Below are 19,791 nucleotides of genomic sequence, written 5' to 3'. Positions count from 1 at the left end.
GCGAATCGGAGATGGTTTGGAGATCAAAGAGGCTTTAGGTTCAATTTATAGAAGCGTAGAGGTAAGTTTGTCACGCTAGCTCTAACCAAATGAACATATAATAATCGAGGGGGCTCGGCAGCTTCCTCTACTTGTTTCTTTGATATGCCAAATCATTCCGAAGAAATATATATATATATATATAGTCCATGATTTTGGGATATCATATAGCTACGATTGGTACCTCAACTGCATGTTCTATGGGTATCTACAAAGCTATCTTGTCCTTTGGCATCCATCATTAATCACAGCAGCAGCTCAGCTAACACATGCATGCAATGTTGTGTACGTCGACTGCTTTCTTAAGGCTACGTACACAAACTCATGTTACTGACAGAGCAATGACAATCTAAACTCCCTCATAAAGAATGGGAGTCTTAGCTTAGTTTAAACCAAACGCACATTGAAAACACAACTGTAGACTGTATTATAAGCTTAGTTCAACAGACCCATATATAGTATCCGAACCACCAACAAAGATCTTGCTTTCTGAGCTAAAAGGAAAGGAAACATATATAGATTTAGCATCCATTGCCGCGGTCAACCATCAAGGAAGAAGGCTGAAGCACCTAACCAGCTAGTTTAAGTCATATCTAACCTGTCAAATATCCCTCTCTTTACATCAACAAGTGTTATCAGAAAGTGTTTCGCATGGAGTCAACTTTCGTTCTTTCTTAAGAAAAATTGTGGTAGGATACAAAGGGAATTTAGTGTCGAGGAGATTTGGTTCCCATTGGAAGGTCACTCACTTGCAGAGTTTGTTTTCCGATGAGGAAAAGTATTAGACAGAGGTTTCTGTAGCACTTCCACTGCAACCATCACACTTAAATAAGCATTTGGATTCTTCTTTAGATTGATAAATAATTTCTTGAACTGGAGAGATGATGATGTTGATGGTGAATGCCTTACCAGAAGGCTTTGAATTATGTTCCATCATCTGACAGATTCAGTCCCTCTGTGGACATGGCAAAGTTCTTTTGTTCCCAATCCAAGAGCCAACCGAGATCACCTACCATGTTTGTGTTCTCTCCCAAAAAAAAGAGGCTAAAACATTCCACCTGATGGCTAAACCAATGTCTAGGTTTTCCAACCCAAATGCATGGATCAGTTCTTGCATCTGCTGGCACCTCCATCCACTACTTAGCTAAAAGTTGCCTTTGTTCTAGTGATTACCAATTACAAGTAGTGGAGCAAATTCTTAGGTAACTGCGAAGAGCAGACACAAACTGCGAGTGCGGTTGGTGGGCGACCGTAAACAAAATGGCCTCCCAGTCTCCTCCTCGTTGCCAACTCACTTCCTCTGTTCAGCCGTTCTCTACCATCTCCACTAGGGGGCTCGGTGGTCGCACCATGAATTCCAGCGGCGGTGGACCGTAGTTTGACCGGCGTCTCCTGTGACTTGGCTTTCCCACCTAAATGCTGCTGTGACTACTCTTCATCCAAGACTTTCAACCCACAGGAAGTCAAGCCGCTGCCTCCTCCAAAGCACCCAAATGCAACCTTCATCACTTAGCCCACCATTTAGCGGGCCTGTGAAGCTGCTCGAACCTGTGAAAGCCCACCTGCTTGCTTTCATGGGCAGATGTGCTTGCTTTGATGAATGATGTGATGATACGGTCTAAGAGAGGCCGCGTCGCCCATCAATGGTTACCGCGTCCCGGCTGATGTGTCACTCCTTTATTGAAAATGTACACAGTAGCTTTTGTGGGACCCCCACTTACAGGGTCCCTTCCGGTCTCTGCCAAATCTTCTGGATTCTCTCACACTACACACGCACACACGGATAAAGCCATTTGGAGGCCGGAGAAAGAGTGCGCCTCCTGCCGGCGAACGCAAGGCAGGGCCTTTCGACCAAGTCGGTAACCTCCAACTTCTCTACATGTTCTGGTCCGGCCGGGTTGCCTGTGCTGCTTCTTCTGCCTCCTCCCCTTGCACACCTGTCTTCCTTCTGCCGATTGGAAACGACCGCCTCCGGCCGAGTCCTGCTATTTTCTGGCGCAAGGGCCGATAAATCGGCCGAAATCTTCCGTCGTCCATCCCCGACCCCGTTCCACGGACACGACTCCGATGCTTATTTCTTCCCCTTTTCCTCTCAGACTCTACGGACTAGCAACATGGAGCAAGCCGCAATCATCCAGGCCCTGCCCATCACCCCTATGAAGGAGAAGGAATCCCAGCGCAGGAAGATGAGCACTGACGCCAGCATTAGTCCTCGGGGGCCGGCGAGTTCCTCTCGGTGCACTCGCTCGCAGGCCGCCGCCGACTGGACCACATACGAGTTGCTCGTCCTCGTGAACGAGACCGCCGCCATGGACGAGGACTGGCTCAGGGCCCTCTCCTCGTACCAGAAGTGGAAGATGATATCCGACAACTGCGTGGCCTTGGACGTCATCCGGTCCTCCTACCAGTGCAAGCGGCGGTGGGAGTCGCTGCTCGCCGGGTACAGGAAGATCAGGGTGTGGGAGTCCAGGCACGGGGAGGGCTCCTACTGGAGCTTGGACAGCGAGGAGAAGCAGCACCTGGGCCTCCCAACTTCGTTCGATCCGGAAATCTTTGGTTCCATGGGCACGATCATTAAGCCGCATGAGGACCAGGCTTGGTGGGGCGACGTCGACTCAGAGAACCTTATGGATACCGCTGGTGGTTCCGAAGACCTGATTGTGACCATGGAGGCAGCAATTCTGGATGCCAATGGTACTCAAGGTACGTTGACTACTTGGCTGTGACTCTCAAAGCTTTTCTTCTTGTTAGGGAAGCTAATGACTGTTGTTCTACATAAGCCATTATGCAGACATCATGCAAATAATTGGATGATACAAATGCATCATTAGTCAAACACTGTTGTTCTACACAAGTTGGATTTTACAATGTCATAAGGCACCAATCGATATCAATAACCTGCTCATACTTTTAATTATTGCCAAGGAAACTGCTTTTAGTTATAATTGATCCAAAATGTATGATGAAATTCAACATATACAAACGCAATTCCATCAATGGACATAATTGGGGAGTATTCCATACATATTATATGTTGATTCATCTTAAGTATGCATGGAAGTGTATAGTTAAAGAAGCATATGAAAACTCTATTCTTTGTGCTCGAAAATTTTTCTGTTGTCCAATTAGTATAGGATAAATATCATGTCATATGTTTCAGCTATGGAGTATATTTTAGCTTTAATCGCCTGTCAATATTGATTTGTCGAAGGGGAGATGCAAATATCCCTATGCAAAAATATGGAAGATGAACTTGTGAAAATTTACTAACAACTAAAGCAGCGCAAAATCCAATCTGATCTCGAGATTGCCATTGCAACATTTTTTTATGCTGAAAGTCAGCTTAACCAAAAATTGCAGGTAATTGCATTTTTAGGAACATTTCTGCTAGTCCGCCAATAATATAATAATATGTTGTGACAGCTTCTCATGCGATGCATGGTACAATGCTAGTATGTTTTGGTGTAGCAAAGTTTTAAGTGCTGTGTTCTATGCCTGATCAGATTGGCACAGGCACAGCAAGTGGCAATTTGCCCTGCTTATGCTGTGCCTTGTCATGATCATGGCTTTCGCATGCTTGTTCGTGTGCCTGAATTTATGTTTGGCCTCATGCCTTGTTCTGCTTCAGAATGGGTATGGCAACTGCATAATCCATGTTTATTTCTTTTTACTTCTTTGTGTATGTCCTGATAATTATACCTTGAGGTTTTTGCGTTTCTTGTGTCTTCCAAAAGGTTAGTCATTACACAAATGGAGTGTATCCTCTTGTTTCTCACATCTTCAGGTGTTGCGTCTTGCCGTCGTTTTTTATAAGATAATGAGAAATGTAGGGATTTTTTAGGATCGGCCTTTAATTGCAAATTTTGATATCTCAAATTTGTAACTTCAGAACATCCTGTTTTCCTATTCAAGTTTCTAAAACTAGCTACTCGGTTGGGTAAAAAAAGGAACATTTGCTAAAAATATATTGTCAATGAAAAGGAGGTTTTAAATTCAGGCAAAGTCATACGAAGTTTTCAACTGAATTACTTAGTCATCTGAGATGTCTGTCGAATGCCGGTAGGACTATTTTCGTGTATCGCTGTTGTTGTAGATAAGTTGTGAATTATGGTGTATCGAGAAACACTTGAATTTCCCAACTATTGTATATCTTTTTATCGACTTTCGACCTCTGCTTCAGCTGTTTGCTAGATATCATTGTTGGTCTTTACTCTGGTGGTGGAGAACAAACATGCAACCAGCTCAACTTGGATTTTGATGATTGCACTCCATGTACAAGGAGAATAACTTAGCCGATCACATCCCACCTTTTCAGGTTCCAAAGAGAATAATGCAGAGGATGAGACTCAGAAGAAGAGAGAAAAGGCAAGAGATATGGCGAGCAAGCTGCAAGACAATGCTCAACGGATACACGCCATACTCAGAGGAGAGCTGGAAGCTGCAGACATAGAGTTCACTAGGCGTCAAGCTGATCAGCTGATCGAAGCTTTGAGGGAGCTTGTTGGCCCTCTGAACCAGTTTACTGAGCTGATCAGGGCTGGCAATTTTGGAGGAATCAGACTCATCTGACTCGATGGCTATGTGATGCCCTTGTTTTCCCCATTTTTGGTTGCATCATCTCAGACGCTGTTAATGAAAAGAAATCCATCGTGTTAAGCATGCTTAGTAGTTTTGTACTGCGTTGCTACTGCTAACTATCAGAGACCTCATCTAAGCGTAGGAAGTACTGTAACTACCGGTTGTTGCGCCTCAGGCATTTGTGTCTCCTTTGCTGATGTGTGCGACGTTTGCCGCCTCGAAACCGCAGCTGTCGTGCCACCGTAAAAGAAAGCTTTTACGAGGAGCCAACTGACAGCGTTAGAGACCGTACCTGGTCAAGGTGTCAACAGAAAAACCACCACCGCCCCGCTATATCCGCGCCACGCCCCATCGACAGAAGAGACACAACATAAATGGGTGCATTCGTGGGAGGAGGACGACAGACCAAGACGAGGGGAGCTGCTGCCTGAGAAGAGAAGAGAAGAGGGGACGAGTACGTCACCTCCTCTCCTAATCCTATGACGCTTGTCTTCTTTTACCTGCTTTGCACGGAGAGTACTCTTCTAAGTTGCTGTATTTGTTTTCCTGTCGCTCGCTAGCAAGCTAGCCGGTCTTCTGGGAAACAATGGCGGAGACAACCAAAGATGCTGCGGCGTTCCCACTGGTCGCGGTGGCCGTCGACAAGGACAAGAGCAGTCAAGCGGCTCTGAAGTGGGCTCTCGACAATGTTGTCACCAAGAACCAGATCCTCATCCTCATCCACGTGAACACCAAGGCTTCACGTAAGACCGACTCTCTCTTTGCAGCAACAGTACTTGCGATCACCTGCTCACTCTCCTTCTGATGCCGTGCAGCGGGGAATCAAGAGGACGCGGCGGCTGCAGTCCATGAACTACTTGTTCCCTTCCGATGCTTCTGCCAGAGAAAAGATGTGGGTAATCGGAGATTGCCTAGTCCACGTGAACCGTCGAATGTTTCTGATACGAACATTTGAGCATTTGACAGGTTAACTGCGTGGATATGATACTGGACGACACCGACGTAACGAGGGCAGTCGTGGACTTCGTCGCACAGGCTGCAATCGAGAAGCTGGTGGTGGGAGCTTCCAGAAGCGGATTTATCAGGTGATCTTGTCATCCTCGGGCACTGGTTTATCCACGGGATAGAAGCATCTCTCATTCGATATCCGCACCATATCAGATCGTTTAGAGGCGCAGACATCAGCACCGGCATCTCTAAAAGCGTGCCTGATTTCTGTACCACGTACATCGTCACGAAAGGGAAGCTCTCCACTACGAGAAACGCTATCCGTGCGGCACCCACCGTTTCGCCTCTGCGGGCTAAACTCCAAAACCAGGCGAATCGACGAGCATCTAATTCCACGGATCATCGGCAGGGTTTGCAGAGCGCAAAAGGTCTCTTTCGTAGTGAACATCGTTGCTGTTGTTCCCTTGCCTTGCCTTTTGCCTCGAGCTATAATCTTCCTTGTTGCCAGGTGATGCTGCATTTGGGACTCACAAACTACGTAAACAGACACAGGCAATCGAGTAGGAGTTCCCACGACAAACATGTTTCCAACCTTCTTTGTGCTCCCAGCTCATCATTTTGCCTTGATGCCTTCAAACAGGTCGCCAATTAACAGGAAAACACGCCTCGGGACCGCAAGATTTAGCGGAGACAGCGACGCGTCGTTTGCGAGTAGCAGCAGAACGAGCACCGATCGATCCTTAGCTCAGAGGTTCTCCTACATGTCAGATGGCACCGATCGCAGCTCTGAGTCGGTGCAGTCGCCAACCAAGTCCTTCGGTGCTTATTCATATGGGACCGGCTTCTCTTCTCTGTCTCACGACAGCTCGTCATCCGAGGCTTCGGTACGTGCATTTTGCCCTCCATTAGCAAAGGAACGATGACATTATTAGCTCAAGAACATATGTATATTTCAAGGATATTTATGAGCCCTCACGTACGTATCTTGGGGACTTGCAGGATTACGTGGAAGCAGAGATGAATAGGCTGAGATTAGAACTCCAGCAGACAATGGATATGTACAGCTCGGCCTGTAAAGAAGCCATCGTAGCTAAACAGAAGGTGATGTTTCCGCGGTTATTACCACCAAAAGTAGAATTCGTTTCCTGATGATTCATCGTGCTACAGGCAATGGAGCTTCATCTTTGGAACATGGGGGAACAGCAGAGACTGGAAGAAGCTCGAGTAGCAGAAGAAGCTGCCTTCGCTATGGTAGGGAAGCAGAAGGCAAAGTGTAAGGCTGCACTGGAGGCAGCCGAGGTCGCCAAACTGATTGCGGATTCGGAAACACGGAAGAGAAGAGATGCAGAGATGAAGTTGGTCGGAGGTTATGAGGAGGATGAGGCCTTGGATTCTTGCTCTGCAGCCGACCTGAGATACAGAAAATACACGATAGATGAGATAGAAGCAGCCACAGATCGATTTGCCAAGAACCGGAAGATCGGAGAAGGTGGGTATGGTCCCGTCTTTAGATGCTATCTCGATCACACGGAAGTCGCCGTCAAGGTACTGCGACCAGACGCAGCCCAGGGGAGGTCACAGTTTCAGCAAGAGGTAATGGATCTTGGAATCATTCCGAACAAACCAAGAAGCGTGTTAACCTTTGTCTTGCGTCCACTGCGATTGGCAGGTGGAAATATTGAGCTGCATTCGGCATCCGAACATGGTCCTCCTCCTAGGCGCTTGCCCAGAGTATGGTTGCCTTGTGTACGAGTACATGGCGAACGGGAGCTTGGAGGACCGCTTGTTCCGGCGGGGGAACACGCCGCCCATGCCCTGGCAGTACCGGTTCCGCATTGCTGCGGAGATCGGCACAGGCCTGCTCTTCCTCCACCAAACCAAGCCAGAGCCACTGGTTCACAGAGACCTTAAGCCTGCGAACATCCTCCTCGACCAAAACTACGTGAGCAAGATCAGCGACGTCGGCCTGGCCCGCCTGGTTCCTCCGTCGGTGGCAGACAGTGTCACGCAGTATCGTATGACCTCCGCGGCCGGAACGTTCTGCTACATCGACCCCGAGTACCAGCAGACTGGCATGCTGGGCACCAAGTCTGACGTATACTCCCTCGGAGTGCTGCTGCTGCAGCTGATCACCGGAAGGCCGCCCATGGGGCTGACCCATCACGTCGAGCGTTCGATCGAGAGGGGAACATTTGCAGAAATGTTGGACCCCTCGGTCCGGGATTGGCCAGTCGAGGAAGCTTTGAGCTTGGCGAAGCTAGCACTCAGGTGCGTGGAGCTAAGACGAAGGGATCGGCCAGATCTCGCGACTATCATATTGCCAGAGCTTAACAGGTTGAGAGCTATTGGTGTAGACAATATGCGCCCGTTTGAGCTCGACAACAGCATCCTCTCCTCACCGGTACACAGTGAAGTTTCCGTGCAGGTAAGATTTTTGTTCTTCCTCTCTTCTTCTCCCTCTACTATGCAGGTTGGTTGGCATATGACAGACACATCAAGACTGGACTGGGTTACATACGGCGTCCAAATCGTGCATGCGGAGTCATTTTTCATCTCTTTCTGTTCGTTCAGGACTTGAGGAGCGGCCCTTTACATCTGCAGTCAGGATATGAGAGTCCAAGAAGCCAACGCGGTGAATTATCCATCTTTGGAAGACGATGAAGCTCCTCTTGGGATTTGGTAATGTCACTTTTGCCTTTGGTTGTTGAAGGCAGCTTCTGAGGATCGATTGATTAGCAATTTCCAGTGTTGATTAGCAATGGATTCCTTCATGTGGAGCGCCCATCGACTATGTTTCGATGCCAACGAACTAAAATGTGAAGCCTTGCAGAACGTGACCTTTGCAGTGTGGCAACAAGTTGTAATATACTGCTTCTGCTTCGTGACAGCAGCAAGAGCGCTTTAGTTAGTGAAAGCTGTATTTGAGCAAAATGCTTCAATGATTGTAGCACCTGCCAAACTGCAACATGGTCATTGTTAGTTTGGCAAGTCCCATAGTCCTACATCGGGAAAATCAGGCTTGTTATCTCCTATTGGAACTATAAATAAAGGCTTGAGCTTTGAAGTCAGATGCACCATAACAAAACCTAAGTATTTACTTTGGTTTAAGTCCATACTCAGTTAAATAGTTTGGACTTATACTTTGGGTTTTTCTTGTTTAGTATTTTCGGGTGTTTTATGGCCTAGGAACATCTTCCTAAGGCATTTGTAATAGTCCCTTTTTCATAATAGTGATTTGCTCCTCTTTCGTCCGTGGATATAGGTCAAAGTTAATTGACCGAACAACGTAAATCTGGTGTTCTTGTCGCTTTTATCTTTTCGCTTTATTGTCTTTGTTGTGTTGCCAAAATTACCTTGTGGTAAATTTCCTGGGGCTAGCTCTAACAAACTAGTATCAGAGCATGGTTCTGGGATCTTTTGGCAACGATGACAATAATAAAGATTGTTGTCGAGAAATTCGACAAAAATGTCAACTTCGGCTTGTGGCAACTCAAGATGGAGGCCATTCTGGTTCAAAACGGAGTTGATTTGATACTATAGGGAGCCGAGAGCATTCCAGATGATATGTCAAAAGTTGGCAACGATGACAATAACAAAGATTGTTGTCGAGAAATTCGACAGAAATGTCAACTTCGGCTTGTGGCAACTCAAGATGGAGGCCATTCTGGTTCAAGACGGAGTTGATTTGGTACTACAGGGAGCCGAGAGCATTCCAGATGATATGTCAAAAGAAGAGCTTGCGGGTATGAATAAGAAGGCCTGATCAAGCATCATTCTAAATCTCTCTGACGAGGTTTTACGGGAGGTAGCTACAGAGACTACGGCTAAGAGCATGTGGGACAAGCTTAAAGCCTTATACATGAAGAGGACAGTGGAGAATCGTCTCTACTTGAAGCAGAGTCTGTATATGCTTCGGATGATTGAAGGCACATCTATACTCTCGCATCTTGATAAGTTTGATTCTTTGGTTATGGATTTGGAGAATATAGATGCAAAAATTGATGATGAGGATAAGGCTTTGTTACTCTTGTGTTCTCTTCCCCAATCTTTTAAGCATTTTCGTGATACTTTGATTTATGGAAAAGAAACAGTTTTGTATCAAGAAATTAAATTTGTACTGAAATCTAAGGAGCAGATAGACAGGAATATCACTAGGGAAAGTAGAGAGAATCAGGCTGAGGGTCTGGTTGTCAGGGGTAGAATGGATAAAAGAGAATTTGACAGTAGTAGATCTAAATTTAGATCTAAATCCAAACATAGAAATTTGGAATGTAGATATTATCATAAAATGGGGCACATTAAGGCTGATTGCTTTAAATTGAAAAATAAATTAAAGCAAAAGGGAAAACTTGTTGAGAAAACTACTGAGTCAGCTGAAGCTAGTGTAGCATCTGATGAGAATGTTGAAAATATTTTCTTTGCTACTGATGACAGGACGATGTCTAAAAATGAATGGATTTTAGATTCGGGTTGTTTTTATCACATGTGTCCCAATAGGGATTTGTTTTCCACATATGAATCTTGTAATGGTGGAATTATTTTGATGGGCAATAATGCCGCATGTGATGTTGTTGGTAGAGGCACAATCCGAATTAAAATGCATGATGGTATTGTGAGGACGCTCACTAATGTTAGACATGTTCCTGATTTAAAAAAGAATCTCATCTCTTTAGGCACCCGAGAGGCCCTTAGGTGTAAATACACAGCTGAAGGTGGAGTTATGAAAGTTTCTAGAAGTGCTCTTATTGTTATGAAAGCTTGTAGGTCTGGTAGCTTGTATATTCTGCAGGGAACTACTGTCACAGGTTCGGTTGTAGTTTCGTCATCATCATTGTCTGATTCTGACATCACCAAATTATGGCATATGCGTTTGGGTCATATGAGCGAAAAAGGTTTGAGCATATTGAGCAAAAGAGGTCTACTTTGCGGACAGAGTATTGGGCCACTGGACTTTTGTGAACACTGCATTTTTGGAAAGCAGAAAAGAGTCAGCTTCACTTCTCTGGCAGTTCACAAAACGAAAGGTACTCTTGACTATATTCATTCAGACCATTGGGGTCCAGCTCATGTTCAGTCTAAGGGTGGTGATAGGTATATGTTGACTTTCATTGACGATTATTCTAGGAAAGTTTGAGTTTATTTTTTGAAGCATAAAAATGATGTTTTTCTAACATTTAAACAATGAAAGGCTTTGATTGAGAAGCAAACAGGTAAACAAATTAAGCGGCTTCGAACAGATAATGGCATGGAATTTTGTGAAGGTGATTTTGATGAATTCTGCAAAAATGAAGGAATCGTTCGACATCACACTGTTAGGATAACGCCTCAGCAAAATGGTGTGGCCGAACGTATGAACAGAACACTCTTAGAGAGAGCAAGGTGTATGATCTCAAATGCAGGGTTGACAAAGGATTTTTGGGCAAAGGCGATTAATATGACCTGTTACATTGTCAACCGCGCTCCTTCTGCAGCACTTAACTTTAAAACTCCAGAGGAAGTTTGGTCAGGTACTCCTGCTGATTACTCTGATTTAAAAATTTTTGAGTGTCCAGCATACATGCATATAAATGAAGGAAAATTAGAGCCTCGAGCTAAAAAATGTATTTTCCTTGGGTATGCTTCTGGGGTGAAAGGATACAGATTATGGTGTTCTGATCCTAAATCCCCAAAATTTATAATCAGTAGAGATGTTACTTTTGATGAATTGTTTATGTTATCTTCCAAAGAGGATTCTACTAGTTGTACAAATGATAGTGCGCAGAAGCAAGTGGAGCTTGAGATTGGTAGTTCAGATTCCTTTAAGTCGAACTCTTCTACTCAAAGAATGCCAGTAGGTGGTCCCGAGGCTACTGACGTAGATGATCCAGAGGAAGAGCAATATTCTATAGCCAAGGATAGACCACGGAGAAATATTCGACCACCACAAAGATATGCAAATTTGGTTGTATATGCTTTGAGCCTACTTCCTACTCAGATGCAGTTTCTTGTGATAATTCCGCTAAGTGGTTGATTGCAATGAATGAAGAAATTAAGTCTCTCCATCGGAATAGAACTTGGTATCTTGTGAAGCCGCCTTCTGGTAAGAAAATTGTTGGATGCAAATGAGTCTTCAAAAGGAAGGAAGGTATTCCAGGGGTTGAAGATGCAAGGTACAAAGCACGATTGGTTGCAAAGGGCTATAGTCAGGTACATGGTGTTGATTTTAATGACGTATTCTCACCTGTTGTTAAACATAGCTCTATTCGTGTTTTGCTTGTTTTAGTTGCCATGTATGATTTGGAATTGGAGCAACTTGATGTCAAGACAGCTTTCTTACATGGTGAACTTGAAGAACAAATTTATATGGAGCAACCTCATGGATTTGAAGTTGATGGTAAGGAAGACCATGTTTGCTTGTTAAAGAAATCCTTGTATGGATTGAAGCAGTCTCCGAGACAATGGTATAAGAGGTTTGATTCTTTTATGTTGGGTCATGGTTACACGAGGAGCATGTATGATAGTTGTGTTTACTTTCGAAAGTTAAATGATGGCTCTTTTATATATTTGTTGCTTTATGTTGATGACATGCTTATTGCAGCTAAGAATTTGTCAGAAATTCACACTTTGAAAATACAACTGAGTAGTGAATTTGAAATGAAAGATTTGAGAGGAGCTAAGAAAATTCTTGGCATGGAGATCAAAAGAGATCGAGAAGCTGGAAAATTATTTTTGACTCAGAAAAATTACCTCAAGAAAGTCTTGGAAAGGTTTGGCATGAAAAATGCTAAGCCAGTGAGTACTCCTCTTGCTAGCCATTTTCGGCTATATGCTGCTCAGTCACCACAGTCAGTTGAAGAGGAAGAATATATGGTGAAAGTTTCATATTCTAGTGCCATCGGCAGTATTATGTATGCAATGGTTTGTACTCGTCTAGATATTTCACAAGCAATCAGTGTGGTTAGTAGATATATGTCTCACCCGAGTAAAACACATTGGCAGGCTGTGAAGTGGATTCTCATATACTTGCAAGGGACTTCAGATGCTTGTTTGGAATTTGGGAAAAATCGTGACACTTTGGTTGGTTACGTCGACTCTGATTATGCTACGGATCTTGATAAACGAAGATCTTTGACAGGCTATGTATTTTACGTTGACAGTTGTGCAGTTAGTTGGAAAGCTTCCTTACAACCTAGCTTTATCTACTACAGAGGCAGAATATATGGCAGTGACAGAGGCGATCAAAGAAATTTTATGGTTAAGAGGATTGTTCAGCGAATTATGTCTGCATCAAAGTGTTACTACAATTTACTGTGATAGTTAAAGTGCTATTCATTTGACTAAAGACCAGATGTATCATGAGAGGACAAAACACATCGATGTGAAGTTTTATTTTATTCGGGATATCATTGCTGAGGGAAAAGTCCTTGTTCAGAAAATTTATACGAAGGACAATCCAACTGATATGCTTACGAAACCTCTTTCGGTTTACAAGTTCAAGCAGTGCTTGGACTTGGTTGGTGTTCATTGTTAGTGATTGCCCGTTGGGGCTGTTACGAAGAAGGTGGAGCAAGTTTTGTTGGGACATGCCAAGGTGGAGATTTGTTAGTTTAGCAAGTCCCATAGTCCCACATTGGGAAAATCAGGCTTGTTATCTCCTATTGGAACTATAAATAAAGACTTGAGCTTTGAAGTCAGATGCACCATAAGAAAACCTAAGTATTTACTTTGGTTTAAGTCCACACTCAATTAAATAGTTTGGACTTATACTTTGGGTTTTTCTTGTTTAGTATTTTCGGGTGTTTTATGGCCTAGGAACATCTTCCTAAGGCATTTGTAATAGTCCATTTTTCATAGTAGTGATTTGCTCCTCTTTCGTCCGTGGATGTAAGTTAAAGTTAATTGACCGAACCACGTAAATCTGGTGTTCTTGTCGTTTTTATCTTTTCGCTTTATTGTCTTTGTTGTGTTGCCAAAATTATTTTGTGGTAAATTTTCTAGAGCTAGCTCTAACGGTCATTGCTTCAATTTTCACTAGAATAGTATTTTAATTATTAGATTTTTTTCGAAAAAGATGAAGAACATAAATATATATATATATATATATATATATATATATATATATATATATATATATATATATATATATATATATATATATATAATAGTGACAGAATAGAGAAATACTTCAAAATTAATGATATGATAACTTATAGTCTCTAAGATCTGCCTCTAATCTTTCTATCTCTTGTGGCTCTACTTTTATCTCTCCTTGGTTTAAAAATATATTATACTAGATTTTATTTATAGATGGATAAACTTAAGATTTTGACTTTGACTATAACAGGAACTTCTATTTGGATTGAGATTGCTAGGCCAAAATTACATGTGATCACAATGTTTGATATAATATCCAAACATTCATAATCTCATTTCCTTACAGAATAAAAAGGAACTTAAACATATTTTAGGTTCAGAGATATGCCGATCAGTAGATGTGCACGTTCATTTAACTGTAATGTCTTATGGTTTCATTGACTCATGCAAATATGACACTTTTTTTTTTTGCTTATATATATATATATGTATATATATTTATATGAGAGAGAGAGAGATGATGTTTTATCTTATGCTTATATTTTTTATATTAAAAATAAGCTCATTAATGCCCTACAATTACGTATTATATAATTTTTCTGATTAATCACAGCGCACCTGCTCAGCTACCTGCTTTCTAATTCGAGGCAACGTGGGGCCCACAGGAAGGCGACTGGCATTGATAAGCCATTAATAAGGTAGGAGGAGGAGGAGTTAGATAGTCTATTAAATGAACGCGGGGTTGCGTTTACCGCCAGGAAAACGTGGCCCGCGCGGTCTCCGACGGCGGTTGGACGTCCGTCGCCGACTTCCAAAGGTAGGTCTGACCACGTCACACGGCGTATGACCACCCGCGGACTCGTCATATTTAAGGTTCCAAATACGTGCATCTCAGTCATAGGGCCATGTAGGATGAGAAAGAAACACACACCCACCCGACGAACCCGGTCCGGGTTCCCGGCGATGGGCCCCGCATCCGACTTCCTCGTCACGCGGTCGGCGCTTGCGGCACTTTAACGGAGTCCAGACTGTCGAAAAGGGTGGATCCAAACACCAACGCGCCGAATCGACGGGAACCCGGCCAGGTTCATTGTACCGGATGCACCGGAAGAATCGTGGACGCCATGACCAAGCTAATCTAGGGCAGCTTAGTAATTTCGAACAAGGCACGGCCGCTATAAACCGCAGCTCAACCCCGGCGTCGCTTCGTCACCGCTGAAACCATCGCATAGCCCACTGACGCCCTCAATCGAGCCCTCTGCTGTCTCCCGGTCGTTCTCCATTTCGGTTCTTATTCATCTGCGTGATCGAGGACTCGCTTGTGTGTCTCCATTCCAAGAGGAGGATCCAGCTCTGCTCCTCCTCCCGCCATATCCTTCTTCTTCTCATTCGCCTTGCCTCGGATCTCGTTCTAGGTGAGTCCGTTGTTGCTTCATTAATGCCGGCGTTTGGCTTTCGTGTTCCTTTTTATGTGTTTTTTGGCTCCAGGATTGACCTTTATTAAGAGTTTTTTTCTTTTTCCTGTCCGGAAGATTCATCGGATGTCGATAAGATGATGGTTCGCCATGAATAATGCAATCTTTGAGACTTTGCTTACTATTCTTTTGTGAAGACAGACGATTCCTTCTTCTTTTTGTTTTTGTTCGAATATGTTGATTCATAGAATTTTTCCTTTGATACTGCAAATACAAAGGCAGATCAATTTTGAAGTTCCCCCCTTTTGGTGAAGTAATTCGTGTTATATCCTAATCTTACCATTGTTCTACAAAAGGCTAATATAAAGCTAATATAATCTTTGGAATCGTGTTTTCGTCCGTTTTAATGGCTCTATCTCGCAGATCAATTTGTGATTTTTAGTAGACCATTTGTGAAACGGCCTATTCGTCATAAACACGATTTGCTTCTTGAAGCCATTAGCGAGTTGCTGCTAAAAAATATCTTGTATGGATCCAAAACGCAGGGGTTCGACGATGGTTCTCTGGGTTTTTGGCTATGGATCTCTGGTTTGGAATCCAGGGTTCGACTTTGATGAGAAGATAGTAGGCTTCATTAAGGGCTACAGGCGTGTGTTTGATTTAGGTAAGGTTTTTAAAGAGGATAGCCAGCTCTTCCATGTGCCAGTTTTGTGGGAGCAAATAGGTCAATGCCTTGTGACGTGAATCTAAATCAAATTTTTGGTTTGCCAGCGTGCATAGATCACAGGGGTACACCAGAGAATCCAGCAAGAACCTGCACATTACAACCTGAGGAGGGAGCAATTTGCGTAAGTAGATCCGATGTATTTAGTTCTTCCATATGTAGTCAATCAATCATGAATGTCTATTGCTTAAGCATAATCTACGTTCAAGCCACATTCTCCTAGTCGTCTTCATTTTGGGTGCATGGTGCAGTTATTCTTTAGATTATCATAATTACATTCTCTTGTTCATAAAAGATCCCCTGTTGCAAGAATGTAAAAATTTGTTAGGCATATGTTCAATTGACAATTACACTCTTTTGTTCTCATCAAGTGGCTAAATTTATTGCAGTGGGGTGCTGCTTATTGTGTTAGAGGAGGCATCAAAAAAGAAAGAGCTGCAATGAAGGTAGAATCAAGCATCGTAATTGAAACTTTGTTACCTTACATTGTTCGATCTCCTACTGAACCTTCATTTCTTTTTTCCAGTATTTAGAGAGAAGAGAATGTGAATATGACCAGAAAACTTCAGTTGACTTTTACAAGGTACATAAATACATTGCTGTTCTCATCTAGCCGAAATATCATCTTGAGTTATATTCTTTGGTTTTTGTTCCTTCTTCTCATTCCTCGTTTTTGGTACTTAATATTTTAGGAGGGGGAGACTTCTGAGCCAGCTGTAACAGGAGTATTAGTGTAAGATACCCAACCATTTGCCATATATGTTTCATATGTTTGGAGCATTTTATATTGGGGTTTGTTTTTTTTGAACTTCTTTAGTTTGACAATTTTTATTGGTGTGCAATTAACAAATATCTTAAATTTCAGATTCATATCAACAATGGACAAAGAAGCCAATAGGTATTACTTGGGCCCAGCTCCATTGGTTGAGATGGCAAGGTGACAGATGATCTTCATAGCTTTTCCTTTTCTTCCCTTCCCTTCCTGCCTGATGTCTTTATTGGTTATTAGTTTGTATGTGCTTGATGTTGAGTCAACCTCATCCTTCTTTTTCAGACAAATTGCTACAGCAAGCGGTCCCTGTGGGAACAATAGAGAGTATCTCTTTTTGTTGGAGAAAGCAATGTCAGATATAGGTAATCATACCTTGAGGACTTGCTTATTTAGATTATTTTTCATGGCCATTCTCTGCAAAGCTGATGCTCATATTTTTCTAAAATTAATCCGACTCGGTGACTCTGCATATAGTTTCTGTCTGAACAATTTGTTTCTCCTATTCATTAGAACAATCGGAAATCTCGAGTTGCTCATTTGGAGTATTTGCCAAATCTCACTTGTTGTGAGGAACTACTTGAAGTAATCTGTAGTTTAGGTCATCGAACTCCTGAATCTATAGGAAGAAACAAAGGCAAAGACATGTCATTCCAACTAGAAAATCAAATAGCTGACAATTTCCCTTATCGATTGCAGGGCACGAAGATGATTACGTGATCGAGCTTGCAAATGAAGTGAGGAAGGTGCTTGAAAGTTTGAAACAGAGGGCTCCTGTGATGCATCTGCCCCTGCAGTCCCACGCGCCGTTTCTGCATATCAAAACACTCCCAGAAACCACAGTTGCTGTTGACTCCTGACCTTAAAATCATCCCGAACAAGTAGAAGACAACAGTTGAAGCAATTGTCAACCCAATAATACACAAGGCAGAAGACATTTAAAGCATTTAAGAAAGGATTTTTTTTTCCCCACTGTCCCTTTAATTCATCTCTTTTGCATGTAGCACCACTAATTCGGAACCTAGGGTACCACCCTTGGATAAATCTCTGTTCTGTAGTTGAGAGGGTGAGAGATGGACGATATATACTTTTGACTCTATTTGTCATTGGAGTAAAAAGCAACATCTTTACATGATCTTCACATTCTTCTGCAAAATGATTACATTTACAACTGTGTGGCACTGCATGCCAATGAAAGACCTGCACAAAGAGAAAACCAAAGGATCATCTTTAGCATACCATTCTTGTCTCCTAAAACCAAAGGATGGTCAGATGTAATTGATAGCGTATAAAATAGGTCGATTCACGGCGTCCGGTTGGGCCGAGCACGAGGCAGAACTCTCCTTATCATCGAATAAGGACACCTAGCAATTGTTCCCTTTCCGTCTCTTTCCTTACTCTTTGTACAACCCTAACTTACACTGAGATCCTCTTTTTTGTTTTCATCAAAGTTTTCTTTTTTCTTTTCACTTTGTAGTATTTCTCTCTTTGCTGCTCGCACGTCTTTTGATCTAATTTTGCGATCTTTTTGACGTTAGAAATCATAATGAGAACATCATTCATCAAAAACAAAGGTTTATTCTTGAATTCCTCTTCCTCGAAGCACTTCTTTTTACATTACACTATTTCGGAAACCTAAGGACTCGACCGTATGGATATGTAAAATACAGGATTTCCAATCCTAACAAGAAAAGGAGGGAAACGGTATGTGAAAGAGCTTTCACCTTTACAAATCACCATATAGGGCATCGCTAGTCTAAAAAGAAAGGTTTGTTTTTGAGATCCTCCTCGATTTTTCTATATAAAAAAGGTCTTTAATTATTGTAAATCAATTTAACAAAAATATTTACAAAATCTTTATAAGGAAATCATTTATTTTTTATTTACACCTACTGTAATACCTATATAATAGCACTATGACTACCAATTTGACTTACAATTAATTATTATCGAGTTGTTTTAGTCTTTGAACTGTAAATCTAATGAACTCAATTGCCTCGTGAGTCCACTCGGTATAATCGATCGACTCATCTGAGTCGACTCGAGTGTTATATAAGAGAGATAAAAAAAAAGAAGAGCAAAGTAAAAGTTATGTGCATGGTTAATGAGGGCATGAATGTTTATTCCCTTTGTGTCTCTCTCCTTCTGGGTGGGGCTTAGTAGCTTTCATACAACTATTCCTTCCACTATGATCCTCCTCTGCTTTGCGTGTAGTTTTTTTCTTGATCTTGACTCTCTTTAATTTTGTTTCTTTTTTTTTCTCTTCAGCACTCGCTCTTCTATCATTAGTCAAAAAAAAAGAAAGGTTCATTCTAGAGTTTTTTTCATCTTTAGGAATCACTTTGAGAAATCATTAGTCTAAAAGAAATGTTCATTTTTAAAATCCTCCTCAATTTCTCTATATGAAAGGAGGTCTCAATTTTCATAAATCAGTTTAATAGGAATATTTATAAAAATCTCAATAGGGAATTGTCATAAAAGCTTCTTTTTCAAATTTTCATTAGTAAAAAAAAAATTTATTCTTGATTTATTCCTTATATGGTACATAATATATAATAACACTATGACTACCGATTTGATTCATAATATGAATCGATCTTACGAGACTATTAAGTTGACTTGGCCTTCTAAATATAAATCCAATAAGCTTAGATTGATTTACAAGTCCACTTGATCAATATGTCGACTCGTTCGAATCAATTCGAGTCTTATATAAAAGAAAAGAAAAAAAAACAAAAGTAATATTCATTTTGTTTCTTCTTAGTTTCTCCTATTCTTAATCTTCACATAAGTCTTCCTTACGCTATAATCCTCCTTTTTATTTGTTTTCATAGTTTTTCTTTTCTTGATTCTAACTCCCTCTAACTTATTAATTTTGTCTATTCATGGCTCCCTCATATTTTTAATTCCAATTTCGTGAACTTTTTTTATGTTAGAAATTACAATGAGCACATCGTTTGTTAAAAATAAAGGTTGGAATTCCTCTTTGCCTTATGTATGCGAAGGAGTTTTCATCTCTAAAATCATCATGAGAAATTACTAGTTTTTAGAGAGGTTTGTTTTTGAAATCCTCTTCGATGATGACTTTTTGAAATCCTCATTGATTTCTCAACCTTTGTGAATCAATTCAACAAGAATATTTATAAAAATCTCAATAGGAAATTATTAAGAAAGTTTTTTTCTTGAATTCCTTCTCGTTTGAAAGAGTCATCTTTAAAAAACAACGAAAAAATCTTTCATTAATA

At 41.8% G+C, this 19,791-nt stretch overlaps 3 protein-coding genes across 5 annotated transcripts; all 3 read left to right on the top strand.

The window, feature by feature from the left end:
• The first annotated feature begins 1,770 nt into the window (after positions 1–1,770).
• LOC135606471 (trihelix transcription factor ASR3-like) lies at positions 1,771–4,717 on the top strand. 2 transcript variants are annotated; one of them, XM_065097502.1, is made up of 3 exons: positions 1,771–1,898; positions 2,136–2,742; positions 4,355–4,716. In XM_065097502.1, the coding sequence occupies exons 2-3, from the start codon at positions 2,154–2,156 to the stop codon at positions 4,606–4,608; spliced, it is 843 nt and encodes a 280-aa protein (XP_064953574.1). In that variant the 5' UTR covers positions 1,771–1,898; positions 2,136–2,153; the 3' UTR covers positions 4,609–4,716. The 2 variants fall into 2 exon arrangements, with proteins under 2 accessions (XP_064953574.1, XP_064953575.1); XM_065097503.1 differs by having other exon boundaries at positions 1,828–1,894; positions 4,355–4,717.
• A 466-nt stretch (positions 4,718–5,183) lies between these two features.
• Positions 5,184–8,500, top strand: LOC103973150 (U-box domain-containing protein 52-like). The gene is made up of 10 exons (XM_065099465.1): positions 5,184–5,360; positions 5,433–5,509; positions 5,584–5,702; positions 5,779–5,975; positions 6,074–6,125; positions 6,206–6,455; positions 6,565–6,666; positions 6,733–7,158; positions 7,235–7,990; positions 8,137–8,500. The coding sequence occupies exons 1-10, from the start codon at positions 5,204–5,206 to the stop codon at positions 8,224–8,226; spliced, it is 2,226 nt and encodes a 741-aa protein (XP_064955537.1). The 5' UTR covers positions 5,184–5,203; the 3' UTR covers positions 8,227–8,500.
• Positions 8,501–14,839: 6,339 nt separating this feature from the next.
• On the top strand, positions 14,840–17,687 carry LOC103973129 (gamma-glutamylcyclotransferase 2-1). 2 transcript variants are annotated; one of them, XM_009387614.3, is made up of 9 exons: positions 14,840–15,053; positions 15,599–15,717; positions 15,825–15,901; positions 16,167–16,223; positions 16,304–16,360; positions 16,470–16,510; positions 16,643–16,714; positions 16,832–16,911; positions 17,246–17,687. In XM_009387614.3, the coding sequence occupies exons 2-9, from the start codon at positions 15,609–15,611 to the stop codon at positions 17,404–17,406; spliced, it is 654 nt and encodes a 217-aa protein (XP_009385889.2). In that variant the 5' UTR covers positions 14,840–15,053; positions 15,599–15,608; the 3' UTR covers positions 17,407–17,687. The 2 variants fall into 2 exon arrangements, with proteins under 2 accessions (XP_009385889.2, XP_064955233.1); XM_065099161.1 differs by lacking the exon at positions 17,246–17,687 and having other exon boundaries at positions 14,855–15,053; positions 16,832–17,239.
• Positions 17,688–19,791: the final 2,104 nt, after the last annotated feature.

This window comes from Musa acuminata, chromosome BXJ2-3 (assembly GCF_036884655.1).
Source record: "Musa acuminata AAA Group cultivar baxijiao chromosome BXJ2-3, Cavendish_Baxijiao_AAA, whole genome shotgun sequence".
Taxonomy (NCBI): domain Eukaryota; kingdom Viridiplantae; phylum Streptophyta; class Magnoliopsida; order Zingiberales; family Musaceae; genus Musa; species Musa acuminata.
This window is presented reverse-complemented; position numbering and strand designations above follow the sequence as displayed.